The sequence below is a fragment of the Protopterus annectens genome, chromosome 11.part0 (assembly GCF_019279795.1).
Source record: "Protopterus annectens isolate FY-2018-M chromosome 11.part0, PAN1.0, whole genome shotgun sequence".
Lineage (NCBI taxonomy): Eukaryota > Metazoa > Chordata > Ceratodontiformes > Protopteridae > Protopterus > Protopterus annectens.
In genome coordinates, this window is record NC_056745.1 from 1,419,836,007 (window position 1) to 1,419,860,023 (window position 24,017).

Consider the following 24,017-nt stretch of genomic DNA (forward strand, 5'->3'; position numbering starts at 1 on the left):
TCAAAATTTCCCCTACTTGGCTGACCTTTTGATTCAGGCCCTGTCCACATACACCTTCCTCCAACACCTAAATTTCACAGTTTGGTTCTTAACCAACCTAGGATTCACCATCGGTTTCAAGAAATCTCATCTCACTCCCACTCAGGACTTAGTCTTCCTGGGTTGCATGCTAAACACAAGCATAACAGGCCTACCTTTTTCAGGGAAAAGTCCAAAGCCTGGCAAGATTTTTTTCCAAACCGTCTGATCGATAACTCAGTGCTCTGCAAGGGACATCCTCAGTGCTCTGGGGTTCATGGCTGCAACCAACCCAATGATCCCACTGACCAGGCTATATATGAGAAAAATGCAGTGGTACCTGAAATCAATGTAGACCTAACACTCACATCCCTTGGACATCCTGATCCCTCTCTGTTGCTTTGCATCAAGAAAGAGTTTCTGTAATGGGAGTAGCAGCATCCTCTCTACCCAGGCCTTCCATTCACCCTAGACTTTCACAACCAAATTCTTCACACAGATGCCTCACAGAAAGCAAGACATTTCTCTCTGGTACATTTGGTAGAGTACACATGGCTTAACTGACTTTCAGATGCAGAGAAATATGTATGTTGCAAATTCCCTGTGGGCAAAGGGAAGCACACACTGCCATGCCCACAGCTTTAATAACCAAGTGCATGGGGGATGAAGAAGTAATGAGTGTTGTGCTAAGTGTACCATACACGCTTATGCAACTACAACATGCAGAAGTGAGCTACAACATGGAGGAAATCCTGCATGCTATTGTAGTCACATCTATGCTCCAGTATGCATTGTAAGTAATGTTCCCAAGGCACTGTGAAGGAAGTAGTGGTCCACACACACCAATTATAAAGGCACTGCATTTTTGCTGCCATTAATATTCCACTGGCCAGCCGGCTACTGATGCATGCCATACTGCCTGCTGTCTTGTGTCACCTTGGGGGCCATGGATATCATTATCACCCTGTACATTTAGTTACTCAAGTTGTGGGGATGGTACCACATTCTTCTCTTTGCCCACAGGAAATTCACAATGGACATATTTCTCTGCAGCTGAATGTCACTTCAGCTGTGTGTCCCCATCAAAATGTGCCACAGTGAAATGTTTCCCTGCCTAGGTGCCTGAATCCTTTCTTGCTATGTCAGTGAGGTATCTTTTTACTCTGTATAATTTATCTAGTTGCTGATGAGTTTTTTTTAACTACATGTGATATATGGTAGTAAAATGTCAACTGGTCATCCATGATGATACTCAGTAATTTTGTGCGCTTTACTTGTTTGATTATGTTGTTGTTGGATCACACAATAGTGAATCATGCTGTTATGGCAGAGATGTGTTTTGGGATGAAAAACAGTAACTTAGTTTCAATCAATAAGAAGGATTGTTGTGTAACATCTTGGAGTTTAGAAACAGATTTGCTGAGCAGATTAGGGTTAAGCCATCAGCATTTTTGGCACAGTGTAGAGGTCATTGATGAATATGTTGCAAAGTATGGGAGCTAGTACAGACCCTTGTGGGACATCAACACTTACTGGCAAGAAGGAGAAGAAATCATTTTTCCAATTCACTGCTTGTGCACTATTTGAGAAGTATCTATAGAACCACTGCAGTGAAGAGTTGGTGGGCCCCAAGAATGAGAGGTTATGTAAGAGTTTCTGGTGGGAGACTGTACCAAAAGCTTTTGATAAGTCTAGGAAGGTGGTGGACACAAGACTCCCAGCATTTTTGTGGGAGTTGGCAGTATTAACAGCATTCAGCAAAGCAGTAGCTGTGCTGTGATGAGGATGAAGCTGTGTCAGTTGAAGACAGAAGTTGGTTATCTATTAGTTTAAAAGTTGTAAATAAATACATTTTCTAATATTTTTCTTGTACAGATAAAAAAACAATTAGCCTATAGTACTAAAGATCTGTATTGATTCCATCCTTATGCAGAGGAATAATGATTTTTTTCCATAGAGAAAGGACTTTATTTTCAGACATGGATTGATTTATCACTCTCTCACCACAGAGACACACATACACACACACACACACACACACACACACACACACATATGCACACTTACAGGCAATGCAGAGGCTAACCAACTCACCAACATCATCGCTTTGCAATGTAGGAAAGAAACCATAGCAACCATCAAATCCCCACATGGATACAAAAATGATATACAGACTTTACACAAAAGCTAATAAAGGCTTTTGCTTTAGGCAGACACTTAACAGTGACATACCCATAGGTGGCAAAATGCATTGCACGATCTCCATTGTCATCCTGAACTTCTACATCTGCCTTTGCCTCCAGTAACATCTTTACAATGTCTATATGTCCTTGATGAGATGCAACATGCAATGCAGTTTTTCCTTGATGCTTGATGTTAACCTAAAATACACAAAAACTGAAAGTCAAAAATGTGTTCTCAGTAGTTATCATGCAATAATTGTCTTCCTTTATATCAACTCTGTAATTTGTTCTGAAAATATTTGCCAGCACAGTGAACACTATTACATACCTAAAAAATTTAAAAAGGAAACTGAACCCACCACTGCATAGATGTTTTATTTGGAAAGTATGTATCAGTATGGAATCTAAAATTATTTGTAATATAATAAAAATTAACTTTGCAGGGCAAGTGTGCACTTGTATTTCTGTGAAGTTGCAATCCCCTACTGTACCTATTTTCTGCTTGTGTAAAATAAATTTGAAATGCATTACTGTGGCTATTACATTTTATCATAATCAGACATCTGAAATGTACACTGTCAAAAACGTCTGTAATTGCTGGAAGCAGGGGCTGTTTGTAAATGTAAATGACTGACCTTACTGTCATTTTATTAAGTTAAACAGTCATTTGCTTTGCAGAATTAGTTTGCATTTGCATGGGGCAATGTGGAACACTTTACCATGGCCTTTGTGTGTTTTGTGTGAAACAGTTGAAATGCATTACTGTGGCCATTTTATTTGTTTTGTTTTATTACAACCAGACACCTGAGATGCACACAGTCAATAAGGCACAATGTTTGCTTAATACAGCTTCTGTTTCTGTGGATGAAAATGATTGATCCTGCTATTTGCCCAAGTTAAACCATCATTCATCTGACTTTATAGGAATAGGCTGCATTTATGTGAAGTAACTTGGACTACTTTATTGTGGCTACTGCTAGTGTGTGTATTTGTGTGCGTGCTCACACATCTTGTGATAGAGCTTGCAGTGTAAATATTTGTGTATATGTGCAAATAATATCACCTATTTTATCTATGGATACACATAACATTGGGTGTACAAACATGACTTGCCCTAAAATATCAGTTATAAGTGATTATCTTTCTAAAATAAAGCATAACTCTAGCACATAAATCTAGATCCTTATATCCTCTGGGTGCTGCCAGATACTCTGACCCCTAGTTGCATAACGGAATCTTGACAAAGGCTTAGTAGAGTAGCACACACTCAACATCTGGCCTGAACCCCACGTAGTCCAAAACTGACCCTAACTACTGCACAAAAAAGAGAAAACTGAAGAAATTAAATGTATCCATCACTGTAATAAAAACAGCAAATGAAATGATTTTATTTAAGAAAGTGCAGTTAAGGAGGGTAGTTGACAAGCTGCAGCCTCATCTACTTTACACTCTGTCACTGATAGGGAACATCAGCATTCTGAATCAGAACAGTGAGGCCCTAAATAGGTAAATGCTTATAGTCCTCACTAATAATGCTGACTCAGAAGCCATTAAGCAGATTATAACCACTTAATGACACATTTGTTTGCCAATAAAGGGACAGGATATTAACAAGGAAATGTTAAACTGAAAACTCTGCTTAAGTTTGGTCAGAAAGGTGAAATCCTTCTTCTAACATATAATAAAAATGTTACTTGTTCATGTTGTTTATGCTCACAGTGCAGTTTCCTCAGTAATAGGTTCATAGGTAGGTACTAGGCTATTGGCCCTACGGCCTATATAAGCCTAGCCAAAAAGGTTCCCTGGCTTTCGCCACCCAAGATAATTATTTTCCTGTGTCCCCATCGAGCAGAGCCACAAAGGTGATCCCTGGAGTGAATTTCCTATTTCCCATCCAGTCATCAAGATTTTTCTTGAAGAGTGATAATGAGGAGCTTTGTTTGATATAGATAGGTAGTCTGTTCCAGAGTATGGGAAGTCTCTGGGACAGGAATCTATCCCTTGAGCATGTTCTATTTATTGTGGTAACAAGGTTTAGGTCTCTAGAGCATGTAGCTTGGAGGGACTTGGATTTCTTTAAGTGGAGCATCTCCAACAGCTCTGGGTTTGACATAGCTTTGTATGTTAGGCAGAGATCGCCTCTGAGTAGGCGATATGCGATGGAGTAAAGCTGGAGTTTTCTGAGATGGTCTGCATATGGCATCTGTTTGAGGCCATTAATCCTCTTTGTGAGGTATTTCTGTGGCCTTTCCTGTAGTTGTAGATGTCTTGTGACGTACATACCAAAAGAGGCATTGTACTCTATAATGGGTCTAATGAGTGAAAAGTAGAGGGGAACAATTACTTTTTTCCCTGGATGAGAAACCTTTTGTGATGAGGTGTGCCATGTAGAAGGATTTCCTGACTATTGTGGCAATGTGATTAAAGGACAGACTACTGTCCACCTGTGTCCCAAGGTCTCTTATCACACTTTTGGTGTTAAGTGGACTACCAGCTATGTGGTAGCTCATGGGTACAGAGTTTTTACCAAAGGGGATGACAATGCACTTTTTGGCATTGAGCTTGAGGCCATGGCTTTGACACCAGGCATCTGTCTCTGTGAGACCCTTTTGTAGGATGTCCACATCGTTAGGAGTTTCGATTATGGCTCCTAGTTTGCAGTCATCTGCGAACATTGTTAGCCAAAGACCTTCTGTATTAGCCTGTACTTCAGGAAAGTAGATACCAAACAGGAGAGAACCCAGAACTGAACCTTGTGGTACTCCACTTGTCACTGGTCTAAAGTCGGATTTGGAGTCTGCTACTTTCACAGTGTGGGTTCTGTCAGTGAGCCATTTGGCAACCCATCTTGTGACATAGGGATTTATACCTAGTTTAGTGAGTTTATCTATAATTCCAGAGTGGGGGATGGTGTAAAAAGCCTTGGCGAGATCTAGATAGGCTGTGTGAACACCTTACCCTCATCTACGGCTTTGGTGACCGCGTCAAAGAAGTCTATCAGGTTTAGGAGACATGATCTGCCTTTTACAAACCCGAACTGGGTGGGGTCCAGAGTTTGGAGATTACCAATGTCTTTGTGTATAAGATCCATGATGATAACATTCCATGGCCTTGCAGACCAGGCTTGTTAGGCTAATGGGGCGGTAGTTCCCCATGGTCCGTGGTAGCTCTCCCTTTGTGGAGTGTGATAACCGTCGCTGTGCGCCATTCAGTGGGCACAAAGCCTGAGGTGAGGTTATGATGGAACATGGTGCTTAGGTGGGGTGCCAGTTCATTCTGCAGTTCATGTAGAACGCAGCCTGGGATGTTGTCAGGTCCCATGGATGCTGTTCTTGGCTTTGGAGAGTATGCTTTTTACCTGTGCAGCTGTGATTACAGGAACTTTGCATTCTTCCGGTATAGAGATGGGCCCTTTAGGGGGTGAGAGAGAGTAAAGTTAGCACTGACCTATCTGCCAGGATGTTGGCAATATCAGTTGGTTCTGTATGTTTAGTGCCATTGTGCTGTAACTCAGAGCAGATCTGAGTGTTGCCATTCATATTCTTGATATAGCTATAGAATGCTTTGTGGTTGTCTTTAGAATCAGTGGCAATTTTGTTTTCATAACTAGCTTTGGAGGATTTTATGAGGGATCTCAGCTTCTTACTGAGGCTGACCAGGGAGTTCCTCCAATAATGAGATTTTACTCTTTTTTGCAACAGTTTCTTTCTTCTGTTGTAGACTTTGTTTATGGCAGAAGACCACCAGATTGGCTTCCTTTTTTTGGAGGGTAGCATCTTGGTTCTGTTAGGGATAGCACGATCCATGCACTCGTGTAAGTGCTTATAAAGTGCATTTGTGTAGGATTCAGCAGTTGTACCTCTATTGTCCATCTGCATGGGTGTCTTGAAGTTTGCCACTTCTATCTTAAGAAACGTGAAGTTGGCTTTGGAGAAATTTTTTACGGTTGTTTCTCTAATGGAAGGTGGGGGCGGGATGTGGATGTCTAGGGTGATTAGCTTGTGCTTGGATCTGACCAATGAAGAACTGACCTCTGGTGTGGAACACCAGTCGCCCATGTTGGTAATGACCAGGTCTAGGATACTGCTGCCCCTTTTGGGGGTGTGGATAAGTTGATCAAAGGCATTTGAATTTATGAATTCCAGAAATCGTTGTGCAAGAGTTGGTACATGAGTAGTTTTCCCAGTTAATGGTGGGGTAGTTGAAATCACCCATTATTAGGGTGTTGGTTTGTACCCTAATATTTTCCAGTGTATCAAGAAATGAGGAAGGGGAATCCTGGGGCATGGTGGGGGATCTGTAGCAAGTTACAATTTGGATTGCGGACTTTCCCAGAGTTAGCTGCACTTGGATAATCTCGGATGCATTATGCTGAGCAACTAGCCTGGAGGTGTGGATATCCTTAATGAATATGGACATGCCTCCGCCTTTAGTGTTTCAGTCCAGGTTAGGTGGCCAAAGGGTGTGGTATGAATTATAGCCTGGGAATGCAGGGGTGCTCTCTGGAGCCTTGAACCAGGTCTCTGTCACTGCACAGGTGTCGATGTACTCCATTTTAAGGAGTGCCTCAAGTGAATGCATTTTGAGGTATAGACTTCTAGCATTGAGTAGCATTACCCTCCGATTTTGTTTGCTTGTACCTGTTAAGGTGGTGAATTTTTCATTTGAACCTTGCCTAAAAAAGGCACTATAGGAGTGACAAGAGCCTTAGCCAGTATCTGGAATCGCAAGGGCGACAGGTGCAGGTCATCTCTGGCAAAGCATCGTGGTCTGTCGATCATGTCATCCCAGGCAGACAGTTACTGAATCCCCTTAGAATGACACCAGAAGCTTAGCCAATTGTTGAAGTCAATCATTTTGTCCTTGTACTGTGGTATCATTCTATGTGATGGCAGGATGCTGCTCAGGGCTAGAGTCATACCTGCCTGGGCTACAAAACTGAAGAGCTCCTCCGTGTCTCTTTTCATGCAGTCCAGGGAGGTATGTCTCAGGTCATTAACACCAACATGGACAATGACAGAGTCAAATTTGTACTTGTTGTGGAGTGACCTGAGTGCGTGCGTTATGTGGCGGATCCTGGCACCCGACAGGCAGCTGACATTACTTTCTCCTTGTTTAGCCTGGTGAGTGGAACATCAGTGTGCCTGACTATAGAGTCACCTATGACTAGAGTGCTGGGTACATTGTTATGCCTTATGGGCTGTGGTTGAGTGGCACACTGAGTTTGTAGGCTATGTGTCATTTGGGTTGTTACAGCCCTACAATTGCCAAGACATTTGGACCAAATGCTCATCATAACTTCACTTCTTTTAATATTGTATACCTAGAATAAATGTAGAAACTGCACACAACTTACAAAGCAGAAACTTTAATGAAATAAAATAAAATAAAATAAGGTAAGCGCTTTCACAACTCACGGGCAGCTTCATCAGACAATACTAAAGTTAAGGTCATATCCTTACATAGTGCTGTGCAATCATGTGGTACAGTTAGGCATTTAAAGAAGTAATACTCATCATAAGCAATATGGAAATCATGTGACACAATTAAGAATTAAAAGAAATAAATATTCATGAGCAATGAAAAATATATATGTAAAAACATTATAAAATAATTAGTACTAGAGTCCATGTGTAATATATAAATAGATGAATAAATATATATTTAAAAGTTGATTAATAATTTTTTCCAGCAATAATGTCAATCACACAAGTTCCTTTAGAAAACCTAGTACATATAGTCCGATTATTGACTCAGTAGTTCAATCTTTTATCAATGTTTGTGAAGTTGATTTTAGACAGCTTTTTTGTGAAGGAACTAAATGTAAATTTTATAATATGACTAGCAGTGATATTCTAGCCTTTAATGAATTAAGAAATATACAGTCACTTGCCATTAAACCATTTGACAAGGGGGGGGGGGGGAATTGTAGTCTTAGACAAAGAATTGTACTTCAAACAAATGATGCTTCTATTAAATGGCACAAATACTTATCAATGTATTTCTAAGCCTATTGCAAATAGCATCATGGAAAAAGTGTCCTTTTTGATATTTGACTTATTAATGACATATCTTATTAATAATGAATTATTTAAATTTTTAACATAGCCCATCCTTTAATTCCTTCAATTTATGGACTACCAAAAATACATAAGAACTACAACACCCCACCCATGAGACCAACTGTAGCAGGCCATGGCTGGTGTACTGAGCCTCTATCAATTTATCTAGAGAACAACGTGCACACAATTTTAGATACATGTCATACTGTTTTGAAAGATTAAAAGTCTTTCCTTGAAAGACTTCACACCCGATTGTTAACTATTAATAGTGATTACATTTTTGTTGCACTTGATGTAGAATCACTTTTTACATGTATTCCTAATGATTTAGGTATTGATATGGTCAGAGAATTTTTAACTGTTAACAATTGTTTTTTAGCTAGTAAAATGATGTTAATATGTGCACTTGTAGAAATTGTGCTTGAAAACAATATTTTTGTCTTTGAAAATGACATATTTACAAAATGTTGGCATAGCGATGGGCACAGCTTGTGCCAATATGTATGCCAACCTTGTTTTAGTACACTTGGAGCACAGACATATTCTTACACCGACCATTCAATACTTTGATCATATTCTTTGGTATGTGCGCTTTGTGGATGACATTTTTTTGTTATGGAAAGGAGATTTAGTAGAACTAGACCATTTTGTTACATTCATGCATAGTACTACATATTTTCTCAAGTTTACATGTAACTATTCTGATAGTCAAATTGAATTTCTTGACATACTACTTAATAAATCTGAACTTAATAATGTTTCCGGTAGTATATACAAGAAGCCCACTAAAAAGAATATCCTTCTCCATAAAAAGAGCATGCATCCTAGACACATTTCTGAATATGTGCTTAAGGCGCAAGTATTTAGGATACTACAGTTGCATAATAATGGTACAGATGCCAAAAAAGCTCTTACAGATCTTAAATCTGAATTTTTGGAGAGAGGATATTCAGAAAGTGACATAGAAAATATCATTCAAGAAGCATGGACATAGAGAGTCACTAGATGTAAATCATTTTTAAATACTACTAATAATAGACAAATGACAGTTAAACCTCTAAGTCAACCTTTAGATAAATTTAGAGTGGCCGTAATTACAATACTCTAGTGACATTGATAGTTATTGTGATATTATTAAGAAACATTGGAACATTTTAAGTGCCATCCCTAATTCTTTGAACATTTTTGATAATACCCCATCATTTTCTTTTAGGAATAACAAATCACTTAAACAGCATCTATGCTATAAACCTATGCATTCCTCTAGACCTATTTCTAATAGAATAGGCACTTTCCCATGTAGAAACTGTTCTGCTTGCAAGTACATTTATAGTCATGCTTTTTACACACATTCTACTTGTCACTTTAAAATTTCCTTGCATCACTATGCAAAACTGAAAATATTGTTTACTTTGCTTTCTGCCAAAATTGTCATGCATACTATATAGGTAAAACTAATAGGTCACTAATAGGTAACTAATAATTGATAGAATTTTGGATCATAACAGAGACATTAAAAATAAAAAGGCAACTAATGCATTAGCTACTCATGTTATGCATATAGATTCATCCCATGTTTTTAAATTTTTAGTTTTAGAAATCATTGGTAATACTATTAGAGGTGGTGATTTAGAAAACCGTACTGAAGCCTCCGAACAAAAATGGATTCTTTTATTTATGCAGAAAAATTTCCAGGCTTAAATAATACGTCTTCCCTGAAACCTTTTTTAAAAGCACGACCTCTTAAACATAAGTATTGAACATGTATTATATATTTTGTAAAATATTCATAATTAATTTATAAACTTTTAAATATATATTTATTCATCTATTTATATATTATACATGGACTCTAGTACTAATTATTTTATAATGTTTTTACATATATATTTTTCATTGCTCATGAATATTTATTTCTTTTAATTCTTAATTGTATCACATGATTTCCATATTGCTTATGATGAGTATTACTTCTTTAAATACCTAATTGTACCACATGATTGCACAGCACTATATAAGGATATGACCTTAACTTTAGTACTGTCTGATGAAGTTGGCTGTGAGTTGTGAAAGCGCTTACCTTATTTTATTTTATTTCATTAAAGTTTCTGCTTTGTAAGTTGTGCACAGTTTATACATTTATTCTATTTTACTTTACTGCAACCAACTGCACTCTGTATTCGTATTATTTTGCTCTTAATATTGTATACCTAGCAGAATGTACCACAGGTGGGGTATTTTATGCTGGGAGAACAACAACTGCATTAAGTTTCAGAATTTATGAACATGTATATGCTAGAGAAAAGAAAGATGAAAAACGAATGCATTGTTCAGGTACTCAAGGGCACACCTTAACTTTACAAAAGTTTATGTTTTATGTGCTAGCAAAACTGAACTAGTGTGTGTGTGTGTGTGTGTGTGTGTGTGTGTGTGTGTGTGTGTGTGTGTGTGTGTGTGTGTGTGTGTATACTAATGTAAAAACAGACTTGGATAAAAAGTAAATTTTACAGGCAAATTCCTCTAAATTCTTGCAAGGAGCAATTAAGCACTAAACTTCAATTGCATATTAAAAGGCAGACCACTGAAACATTAGTTTCTTAACTTATTTAACGTTTGGTTTCAGGTTTCTAGCTTATTGGTTGTGGATTAAAAGATTCTGGTACACCTTAAATTTATTTAATATTGTTACTGTATCCTAATTGGTGAAGTTGTTTTCTCATGTAATTGTACTTGAAATATGTATATAGCACAGTTTGTATATGCTATACCAGTATGAATAACTTTTATGATAAAAATTAAATCACTTACCAATTTTATTAAAGAGATTTTTTTCCAAATCAGCTGTGTTTTATTTTTTATTGCACAGCTTTGTAAGAGTTGAAGAGGGATGCTAACATTAGAGTCTGTAAACAAATTCTGTGCAGATAAGGAAGTCATGTTTTGCTACTTTGAGGGAAATTACATGACTTCTGACCCCTTGCAATACCCTTTGTAGAAGCTAGAAACATGTCTCATAAATGTCTGACTGCTTCTTGATAGCAATGGATATGCAGGAGCTGCAAGCTGTAGAAGACAGAGGCTAAGACTGATGTTATTTAAACATAATGGCATGCCTGCCGGCAAATCAAAATTCACAGAGACGCAAAGATTCAGAAAAAGATAGGTATGCAGGTACCTAAATTTATGAAGGGCAACCAAAACAGTAACTGCTCACCACTGTGTATATCTGTACACTACACAGGACTACTGAGGGGTCTTTGAGTTAAAACTGTCTAATGAAAGGAGGACAGTGTAACAAAAATCGTTTCAGAATCCATGTCTGGAGGTCTGATATGTGTCAGAGTTGAAGATGGATGCTAACGTTAGAGTCTGTAAACAATAGAGATTTAATGTGTATAAAAGGAAGGCCAAGTAATTTATTATTTAGGTAATATTATGGCAGAAAGGCATTTTGATTTTTTTATTTTCATTTCCAAAAAAAAAAAAGGTTCATTCATAACTGTTTGGTAAACAGCTTCTGCTCTGAAGTAATTAACTCAAAATTGCTAAATTATATCTAGCACCTTTTCTGGGGGACTCACCCCTTGCCCTCATGTGGGAAGTAAGTCCCTCAACATACCCTGGGCTCATGTGTCCTTATTCCAAGATCATAACATTTGGGAGGAATTGCAAGGAATGCATTTTAGGATATATTTATGTCTTGTACTGTTCCCAGCTTGCAATGATCTCAAAGTGAAAATATTTAATTTTTAATGGCATGGGGGTGCAAAAACTTGTTTTTAAAATGTGTTCATTTTATTAATTAGTAGTACAAAAAGAATGCATTCATTTTTTCATCAGTTTACAGTAGCAGATTTTTTCAAGCATTCCCTTTTTTCAGGAAAAGTGTGCATTTATTTGTTAAAATATATAAAACACAGTTAAAATTATTAAAAATATAGAAGTTAAATAAATAAAATACAGTTAAAAGTGTGCATGTATTTAAATGAATTCAATGACATATGTTCACATGTGTGATTTAAGCAGCTGTGATTCCTATATGCATATCTTAACTGTCTGACAGTCATCTTTCTGGCATGCCCTAGGTCTGGGCTTTGTCCTCTTCTCAGTGGGCAGGGACTGAAACACCTGTACCAAGACCCATGGGACATTCCCACAAGATGCAAACCTTCTAAAATGACTCCTCTAACCTGCAAGAGCAACTGGCTTAACATCATGCTCCTCCCAGTTTGCTGAATTCCTTACTCAATCAAAAATAACTAGCTTTATAACCCTGAGAAGGAAACTGATTTGTATCCATACTGATTTATATCCATAATCTCATCCTTCCAATCACAAACTCAAGTTGTGGCCATAGAAAACAATGCACAGCACAGTGACATGACAGCTTTGTCCTACAACTCATTTCTCAATTTGCCACCACAATTTGGATAAATTCCTGAAGTACTGCCAACATGGCACCTTTGGCCTTGTCAGTATCCCAATTTCCTATACCATCACTCATGTACTAAATTCAAAGGGAATTAAACTCTGTTTTTTATGCTTTTTAAACATTTACTCATTTTTATGTCTGTTAGACTTATAAACTCCTTTCTGAAGCCGTATTATTTTTACTCTGCATATTTTGTAGCTACCCCAGACTTACATCTGCCTCGTTTGTCACTGCTGGAACATAGGAAAATACTAGACAAGCAATCACTGGGATCTCATAAGATGCCTAACCATATGTACCTTTAAGCAGACAAACTTAAACGTTCTTACCATCCTTTTCAAGCACTTAGTGAGCAGAGCCTTACATAATAACCCTGGTGTAAATTTTGTTTCCCCATCTAGTCATCAAGAATAGCCTTAAAGGTAGCCCAAGTAGCGCTTTGTTTGACCTGCTGTTGTAAGTTATTCCATAGTCTAGGAATAAGTTGAGTTAGGAACCTATCCCTCAAGCGAGTCTTGTTTATTTATTAGTGCAGATTTAGGTCCTTACTGTGGGTGTTTGTAAAGCCAATGGTTCTGCAAAGAAACAGGAAGCTAAATAGGACTGGGTCTTTCACGGCTCAAAAAGTGAGACAGGTCACCTTTCGGCAACTTGTAGGCTCTGAGCATACGGAAAGTCTTGCTAATTTAATCTGCTTGGTTAGAACTCTTTGGGGCATTTCCACTTGAGAAATATGCTTAGGTTTGTACATACCAAAGGGGGCACTGTATTTAGTGATGGGTCTGATAGGGGAACAGTTTAGTGTTTGAATGACTTCTTTCGATATTGAAAATATTCCCTTTGAAATTAACTGGGCCAGATAGAAGGATTTCCTGACTGTGGTAAAAACATAAGGACTGACTCAGAGAATCTCTTATGACAATATTTGTCTGAAGGGGGATGAGGTGGGAGCAACCTTTCTGTCAAATGCTTCTATCCTGCACTTTCATTTAGTTTGGAACAGTTATTGATACACCATATAAGTGCATATTTTAGCCCTTGCTGAATCTGGTTTGCACCAGGGGATGAGGGGATAAGATTGCAGTTTGCAGTCATCTGCAAACTTGGTCAACCACACTTCTGGGATACCAGCGTAGATGTCTGCAAAATAAATGCCAAACAGGAGAGGGCCCAGAAATAATCCCTGTAGCACCCCACTATTTACAATGTTACATTCAGAGAGGGCTCCGAAATAATCACGGTGGCACCCCACTAGTTACAATGTTACATCAGGGAGGGCCCAGAACTGATCTTTGTAGCACCCCACTACTTACAAATTTACATTCAGAGAGGGAACCAGCATCTTTCACAACTAGGGATCTGATGGATAGCCAGTTTGCATTCCAGTGGAAAATGTATGGGTTTACATTAAGCTTGTCTATTTTTTGTAATAATACCAGTATGGAGGACAGTGTCAAAAGCCTTGGCCAGGTCAAGATAAGCAGTGTGCACAGAATGACCACTGTCCACAAGAGACAGGACCTACCCATCTTAAAACCAAACTGATTGGAATCTAGATCAGTTAATTTGGCTATGTCTGCACAAATGAGTTTTGCTACGGTACATTCCATGGCTTTACATATAAGGCTGGTGCGACTGCTGGGTCTACAATAACTTGGGACTGCAGGTGTAGGGGAGTCACAGTGGCTGTTCTGTAAGCATCAGGAACAAACCCTGAAGACATGTAAAGGCTGAACAGTTTAATTAAAGGCTCAGAGAGGGCATACTTGGCACAGCTGAGAATACAGCCTGGTATGTTGTGTGGTCCCATGGAAGTGGTATTTTTAGCCTTTGGAACATGTTTTAGAATCACTTTCAAAATATTTATATTTAATGTATTATATATTATTATTTCTTATATATTATTAATTATATATTATTATTATATGTTTTTTATTGTTGTATTAGTATATTTAAAGTATTTATCCCTATCACATGCCTACCTATTACCAACCCTTCTCTACGGCTCTCAAATTCTCACCAATTTACAGGCTGCACTTATTTCTAAACTAGAGTCCACTTACAACAAGGTCACTAAATTCGCAGCTGAACTACCACACTCAACTCATCACTGCTTAGCACTCACAAAAGTGAACTAACCTGAATTCCCCCATAACCTACTACTCTCTCAGCTTCTAATTATTCATTCTCTACTATACTAGCCCACTTCCTGCTCCAGCGTCACATCTATCATCTCCCCATTCACCCCTGCTAGATCACTCAGGAGCTTTGAACATCTCCTCACTATTCATAAACCCCAGATCAACATAGAAAAAAAACCTTTATTGTTGTTACCCTGCTGAGAACTGAAATAAACTACCACTAGACATACAACACATTACATCCAAATCTAAATTCAGTAAGGCAGTAAAAACTTAAAGATAAATAAACCATGTCTGTGCTATCTCCTTCCTGACTGACCCATCTCTCTATTGTATCCTCTTCTCTCTTCTTACTACTACGTCAATTGTAACCCCACCTTTTTCCTTTTTTCTTTATTGTAACACTTCTACCCACCTTCTTTCAATCTCTCTGCTTCTAATCTACACTTTTAAACTTCTTTTCTTTCCATACTTGACTGTATCTTCGTCTTTTCACAGCCAGTCTACTTAGTTTTTGGTATATAACTTTTAATTGTTAATAGACTGTTCTGTATTATTCCTTGCACTCTCCTTTCTGCTTCTTCACGCTGAAATGTTGATTCTATTTGCCATCTGTGTTAACTTGTTATTCTTTACGTCACCATGATATATTTCATATTATTATAAGTCAACTTACTTTGTATGCATTTTCTGTGGAGCTTTTCTCCCTGGGTCTCCACTGAAAAAGGGCTCTGTCCCTGTTGGACTAACCCAGTTAACAAATGTCAAATAAATAAATAATTTACTCAAAAGGTCCTATATGCCTAATGTATGTGAATGAATGTGCTTTTACATATGCATGTGTTTCTGTATACCAAGGTTCTTTTGTTTTTCCTATAACGGACAGTTCCACTGAAGTAAAGCAAGCATACATATGAAAATAGATAATATATCACATGCATAATATGATCTTAAGATTAAGTATCTGCTTATTGTTCTCAGAAAGTTATAAAGTGCATCACAACTTTCTAAATGTTCTGCCATTTGCATTATTAAGCTGTTATGGCATTTTTGTTTCTGAATATGGCTTAGCCATACCTCTCACCTGTCCGCATGTTTGCAGAATGCCCAGATTTTTGTCTCATATTTTTGGTCTTTTTCTTCATCAAATTTGTAGTTTTCTGGAAATCACTAAGCATTGAAATCACTAAACAAGGACATACATCTGAGTTTCAGACTTCATATCCTTTGGAAAATGCATGCTAATACAAATCATGTTGTTCTAGCAACTATGTAAGTTTATAAGAGCAATATTTAAACTTTGTCCCTGTTCTTGGGCCTTTGTCCCATCATTATTTTAGGCTTTGTCCAGATTTCTTGTGCTAAGAGGTTGAGAGGTATGGGCTTCATGATCAGCTTTCTGTCTCACTTCCAGAGTCTAGGGCTCAAACCTGATTGTTAACCACTGTCTTTGTAGACTCTGCATTTCCCCATTGCTGAATAGGGTTTCCCTAGGTAGTCTGGCTTATTTCCATGTCCTGAAAAAACAAGTGGGTCAGTATGTGTGTAACAGAATGTGTTTACATATCTCAGTTGCTAAAAAATACTGCAAATATCAAATCCATTCTGTTGAAACACATCTCACTGAAACACTGGAATGTGCTTTATCATGGGTCCTGTAGGGGGGCAAGTCCTTAATTTGCCATATGTTAGCAATTGACAAAGCAGGTCTCAACCAAACACATCTTGACCAAACAATCTTTTGATACACTTACCTACTATTATACATAGACATGCAGTGCGTGCGTGTGTGTGTGTGTGTGTGTGTGTGTGTGTGTGTGTGTGTGTGTGTGTGTGTGTGTGTGTGTGTGTGTGCGCGAGCGCGCAGGGGGAATATATGGATCCCCTTCAGAAGTTTGAAGTTTGAAAACTTCAAACTCCAAAGACCAAAAGATCAAAGTTTTGAAACTTCCAAACATTTTAAATGGAGATTGCAGTACAGCACAGAACAGGATATTTAAAGTTTTGCTCACTATAGTGTGATCTAGCCATGGTGGTGTGCCTGTGTTGAAGGTTGGGCATCGAGCTGGCACCTCGACACTGTAAAAATCTACTGCCAATCATTAGCGGACCAGAGCTCTGCTGTGGCGACCCCTAACCGGGAAAAGCCAAAAAGAAGAGCAACTCACTATAGTGTGATCTCAGAGATGGTATATTTAATTAGCAGGGGGTGTGGGGGTGCAGGCGGGCTTGCCCATCGTGCAAAAAACATAAAAAAATGTTTGTTTTTTTATTTTTTTATTAGGTTATTGAAGTTTCAAAGCTTTGATCTTATGGTTTTTGCCATTTGAAGTTAAAATTTTTGAAACTTTGAGCTCCTGAAGTAGATCTATACATGTGTGTGTGTATATATATATATATATATATATATATATATATATATATATATATATATATATATATATATATATATGGATCTACCTGACAACATCGACACTTCATAACACCGACAACGACTTCACCGACACCACATAATCGACAGTTCACAAACACGACACCTCATACACTCGACACATCATAACAACAAACAAAACAAATCCCCTGTCCAAAACCCACACACAACACAAGCACACCAAAATCCTTACAAACCAACACTAACCCTTACATACACAACTATCTACAACCCTAACTGAAACCCTAACCCTAAGGTCCGTCACTATCACACACTCACCTAACCCGCGCCCTAACCCTAACTCACTTAACCCGCCCCTAACCCACAAAATATCACTACTGCACCCTTACCTAACCCGCGCCCTAACCCTAACTCACTTATCCCATCCCTATCCCTACAGACCGTCAACATCACACACTTACCTTACTCGCACCCTTACCTAACCCGCGCCCTAACCCTAACTCACTTATCCCACCCCTATCCCTACAGACCGTCAACATCGCACACTTACCTTACTCGCACCCTAACGGTCGTCACTACCGCATACTTACACATCCTTTCCCCATCTCAGTCTTCTCAGCATTGGCGTTGGTGTTTTACTCCATCGGTCTTCTGACTTGTCGATCTTCTGGCGCCGGTGAAGTCGTTGTATATATATATATATATATATATATATATATATATATACACATATATATATGGGTCTACTTCTCTTGTTCGAAATTACACTTCATTGAAGAGAAGATCGAGACCCACTTTAGCAAAAGTGCACTTAACCGAAAATGTATTTTTATGAAACTTACTTTACCAAACCACAGTACAGTGGGGATAAGGAAGTATACCTTTTAAGGAAGTATACCTTTTCCCCACTGTAGTGCAATCTCGGAATCAGTATAAGTAGTGGGGGGGGTGCGGTGTAGTGGGGCTTGCCCCCTGCTAAAATGTGTTTTGGTTTGCTGGACCAGACCCTCGCTACTTATATAAACTAAGTGCGAGAATGCAGTCTGAGATCGGTAAAGTGAGTTTCGCAAAAGACCACTTTCAGTTAAGTGCACTTTTGCTGAAGTGGGTCTCGATCTTCTCTTGCTCGAAGAAGTATAATTTCGAACAAGAGAAGCAGACCCATATATATATATATATATATATATAACAAACCAATACCAGTCCAGCACTGTATAAAATATCCACAAATAAGCAACGACAGCCGTTTTTGAAGGAGAGCTTTATTAAAGCCTTGCGGTCACCCCACAAATATACATATATATACACACACACACACACACACACACACACACAAAACTTTGCCAAATCATTTTATGCAATCACCAGTAAATATTTCCATACCGGATCGGTCGAGGCCCAGGTTAACAACGACCGCCACCAGTACGGTTAGCCAACAGGGTGCTGGTGGAAATTGAGGAGAAGAGGAGGAAGGCATAACCGAATTCAGGAAGAGAGGAGAAAGCCTAGGACTGTGGCAGTGAGGGTTGGAACTTTGAATGTTAGCAGTTTGACTGGTATAGGGAGAGAGCTAGCTGATATGATGGACAGAAGGAAGGTGGATATATTGTGTGTGCAAGAGACCAGATGGAAGGGGAGTAAGGTTAGGTGTATCGGAGGTGGGTTCAAATTGTTTTATCATGGTGTGGATGGGAGGAGAAATGGCGTAGGAGTTATTCTGAAGGAACAGTATGCGAAGAGTGTTTTGGAGGTGAAAAGAGTGTCGGATAGAGTGATGTTTATGAAGCTGGAAATTGATGGTGTAATGATGAATGTTGTTAGTGCATATGCTCCATAAGTTGGGTGTGCAATGGATGAGAAAGAAACATTTTGGAGTGAATTGGATGAAGTGGTGATGACTGTACCCAAGGGAGAGAGAGTGGTGACTGGAGCAGATTTCAATGGGCATGTTGGTGCAGGGAACAGAGGGGATGAGGAAGTGATGGGTAGGTATGGTGTTAAACAAAGGAAAGCAGAAGGTCAGATGGTAGTGGATTTTGCAAAAAGGATGGACATGGCTGTGGTGAATACGTATTTTAACAAGAGGGAGGAGCATAGGGTGACATACAAGAGTGGAGGAAGATGCACACAGGTGGATTATATCTTATGTAGGAGGGCCAGTTTGAAGGAGATTGGAGACTGTAAAGTGGTGACAGGAGAAAGTGTAGTTAGGCAGCATAGGATGGTGGTTTGTAGGATGACGTTGGTGATCAAGAAGAGGAGGAGGAGGAGTGTGAGGGCAGCACCAAGGATCAAATGGTGGAAATTGAAAAAGGGTAATTGTGAGGTGGAGTTCAGGGATGAGTTAAGACAGGCACTGGGTGGCAGTGAAGAGTTACCAAATAGCTGGGTAACTACAGCAGAGCTAGTAAGGGAGACGGCTAGAAAGGTGCTTAGTATCACATCGGGACAGAGGAAGGACGACAAGGAGACATGGTGGTGGAATGAGGAAGTACAGAAGAGTATACAGGCAAAGAGGTTGGCAAAGAAGAAGTGGGATTGTCAGAGAGATGAAGAAAGTAGACAGGAGTATAAGGACATGAGGTGCATGGCAAAGAGAGAGGTGGCGAAGGCTAAGGATAAGGCATACGAAGAGAGTTGTATGAAAGGTTGGACACTAAGGAGGGAGAAAAGGACCTGTATCGATTGGCTAGACAGAGGGACCGAGCTAGGAAAGATGTGCAGCAGGTAAAGATGATAAAGGATAATGAGGGAAACATACTCACAAGCAAAGAGAGTGTGTTGAGGAGATGGAACGAATACTTTGAGGGGTTGATGAATGAAGAGAATGAGAGGGAGAGAAGGTTAGATGATGTAGGGATAGTGAATCATGAAGTACAATGGATTAGCAAGGAGGAAGTAATGATAGCTATGAAGAATGGAAAAGATGTTGGCCCAGATGACATACCTGTGGAAGCATGGAGGTGTTTAGGTGAAATGGCAGTGGAGTTTTTAACAAGACTGTTTAATGAAATCTTAGAAAGTGAGAGGATGCCTGAGGAATGGAGAAAAAGTGTGTTGGTACCGATTTTTAAGAATAAGGGTGATGTGCAGAGCTGTAGTAACTACAGAGGGATTCAATTGATCAGTCACAGCATGAAGTTATGGGAAACAGTAGTGGAAGCTAGGTTAAAAAGGGACGTGATGATTAGTGAACAGCAGTATGGTTTCATGCCAGGAAAGAGCACTACAGATGCAATGTTTGTTCTGACAGTGCTGATGAAGAAGTACAGAGAATGTCAGAAGGAGTTGCACTGTGTTTTTGTAGACTTAGAGAAAGCATATGACAGGGTGCCTATAGAGGAGTTGTGGTATTGTATGAGGACATCAGGAGTGTCAGAGAAGTATGTAAGAGTGGTACAAGATATGTACGAGGGTAGTGTGACAGCGGTGAGAGTGATGGATGCGTTTAAGGTGGAGGTGGGGTTACATCAAGGGATCAGCTCTGAGCCCTTTCTTATTTGCAATGGTGATGAACAGTTTGACAGACGAGATCAGACAGAAGTCCTCATGGACTATGATGTTTGCAGATGACATAGTGATCTGTAGTGAGAGTAGGGAACAGGTGGAGGACACCCTGGAGAGATGGAGATATGCTCTAGAGAGAAGAGGAATGAAGGTCAGCAGGACTAAGACAGAAATATATGTGTGTAAATGAGAGGGAGAATAGAGGAATGGTGAGGATGCAAGGAGTAGAGGTGGTAAAGGTGGATGAGTTTAAATACTTGGGGTCAATAGTTCAGAGTAACGGTGAGTGTGAAAGAGAGGTGAAGAAGAGAGTACAGGCAGGATGGAGTGGGTGGAGAAGAGTGTCAGGAGTGATTTGTGACAGACGAGTACCTGTAAGAGTGAAAGGGAAGGTCTACAAGAGGGTAGTGAGACCAGCTATGTTATATGAGTTGGAGACAGTGGCATTGACAAAAAGGCAGGAGTTTGAGCTGGATGTGGCAGAGTTAAAGATGTTAAGATTTGCACTGGGTGTGACGAGGGTGGACAGAATTAGGAATAAGTACATTAGAGGGTCAGCCCAGGTTGGAAGGTTTGAAGACAAAGCCAGAGAGGCAAGATTACATTGGTTTGGACATGTGCTGAGGAGGATGCTGAGTATATTGGGAAAAAGATGCTAAGGATGAAGCTACCAGGTAACAGGAAAAGAGGAAGGCCTAAGATAAGGTTTATGGATGTGGTGAGAGAGGACATGCAGGTGGTTGGTGTGACAGAGCAATATGCAGAGGACAGGAAGAAATGTAAACAGGTGATCCACTGTGGTGACCCCTAACGGGAACAGCCGAAAGAAGATATATATATATATATATATATATATATATATATATATATACACATACATATACACACACTCACACATATACGTGTGTGTGTGTGTGTGTGTGCGTGTGTGTACATTTATATATATAGAGAAACAGTATATCATCATTGGTTGACTACACAAAGCAAAGACCATATCAGATAAATGAACCAAACAAGTATAAACCCCTCTTACATCAAATGCATAGCACAATGACTTCTAAGTACTTAATTTAAACAAAATGCCCTACCTGACAATCAAAACCAAAAAAATTGTTTTATTTTTGCAGGTGAACACATCACTCTGCAGCCTTTATGAGGCAGACCGCAATCCTCCCAACCTCCACTACTTCATATACATCAACTCCAAGACTGCATAAGAGTGGAGAAAAGGCATATTCCCAGTCCTTGTTGCACTGTCATTTTGCATAATGCAATGTTCCACATAACATAAACTTCCCAACAACACCAAATACAACATTATATACCCCAACCATTTAATACCCCAACCACTTATTAACTGTAACCCTGACTTTTATAACATTACAACAAAAATAGCATTACCAGCATTACATTAAAAAACGGAAAAAACGGGCAGTTGCGAGTATGCAGTCAAAATAAATTTATTAAAGAGCTTTTCGTCTGCTCTTAACAGCTGACTTCATCAGAACAAGATCCATTATTACAAGACTGATATATATACACATAGTAGTTAATTGATTAACACTAGTTAGAGGGGCAGTAAAATACATGACTTAATTCAGTTTTGAGGTATATTCCCATCAAATTATTTCTTCGAATTGTTCATGATTAATTTGATGGGAATATACCTCAAAACTGAATTAAGTAATGTATTTTACTGCCCCTTTAACTAGTGTTAATCAATTAACTACTATGTGTATATATATCAGTCTTGTTATAATGGATCTTGTTCTGATGAAGTCAGCTAAGAGCTGACAAAAAGCGCTTTAATAAATTTATTTTGACTGCATACTCGCAACCGCCCGTTTTTTCCGTTTTTAAGTTTGGTTTGCCAGTTTGTTATTACATTAAAAAAGCCAGCAAAGCTGATACTAAATGCAAATGGAAAATATCAATTGAACCTTTTCACAGAATGCAAACTATCCAAACCCTAAGTCACACCTAACTACATCCCAATAAGTCTAAAAAAAAACATATCATATAAATATGAACTCGCACATCTGTTCCACAGTACAAAAAAAAATCATATAATATTTTATTTTATTTGACATTTGTTGACAAATTTGTTTATTTTTATATATATATATATATATATATATATATATATATACATATATATATATATATATATATATATATACACACACACACACATACACACATATATATATATATATATATATATATATATATATATATATATATATATATATATACACACACACATGTAGACAGATACACAGATATGGGTGTAGGACACAGTATTGAATGTACAGTGTCTTGACACTCTGCAGACTGACATCCAAATGTCGAACTCACCAATATTAACACAGTCTGTGCATGCCATGGGGATTACCCCAGAGTGGACTAAGTCAACAGCAAATGTTTTTGCAGGGGGCAAGCCCCTGCAGCCCCCATTTCACCCAGATAATTATGTATACTTACTCCAAGATCGCACAATCCCTGAGGAAAGAAAATATCCCCCTGCTCTGGGATTGTCAATTGTGCACACCTGTCAACCCCCTGTCTGAGATGACCAAATGGCATTGACCTACTGTATGTCAGGGCACTGGAAGCTTTCTCCAATGCCCTAGACCCATATCCATAGCTACACATAAACAAAACAAAAAAATGCAAGTGGCATGCAATAACCTCAACAAATACTGCAGAAGAAATACGTTCCCTGGAATTCATAAAGAATCTTACTGTAGGTGCTAAGACCTGTGTCCAAAAGGGTATGCTCCACAATCACGAAAAATGTGATTCAGAGACAGGTTAGCTGCAATTTGGGAAGAACTCATCATCTAATTTACATAGCTCTGAATCCAGTGATGTTACTGCTAGCACTACTCATCACTTTCCTGCAGTAATCACTGCTGGCAACACAAGCTACACACACACACACACACACACACACACACACACACACACACACACATTCACACTCACCTGAAACCACTCATCCCTCGGCATTCACTCACACATGCAGCTGCACACATATACATATGTACTCACCGTTAGTACTATATGTCTACTAAACTCTCCAGCACTTACTTATAACATGACCTCAACAAACCAACTAATGGGTGAATGTTATCTTTTGGCTGAGTTAATTAACTTGGCTTACAGAACTAACTTATGTAGCTTGGCTGTGTAAATGTTTTACCATAGGGATTTCTGGCACTAAGCCACATGTCTAATTAGCATAAGCTGCTCCCCTGGAATGCCTGATTAGCATATATC

At 38.8% G+C, this 24,017-nt stretch overlaps 1 protein-coding gene across 1 annotated transcript in view; it reads right to left on the bottom strand.

Annotated features, from left to right (window-relative positions):
* Positions 1 to 24,017, bottom strand: part of LOC122815880 (E3 ubiquitin-protein ligase MIB2-like) — a 782,860-nt gene that overhangs the window by 459,568 nt on the left and 299,275 nt on the right. The window contains exon 10 of the mRNA XM_044088707.1: positions 2,251 to 2,399. Coding sequence (XP_043944642.1) covers positions 2,251 to 2,399 — 149 coding nt within the window. The remainder of the gene's footprint in view (positions 1 to 2,250; positions 2,400 to 24,017) is intronic.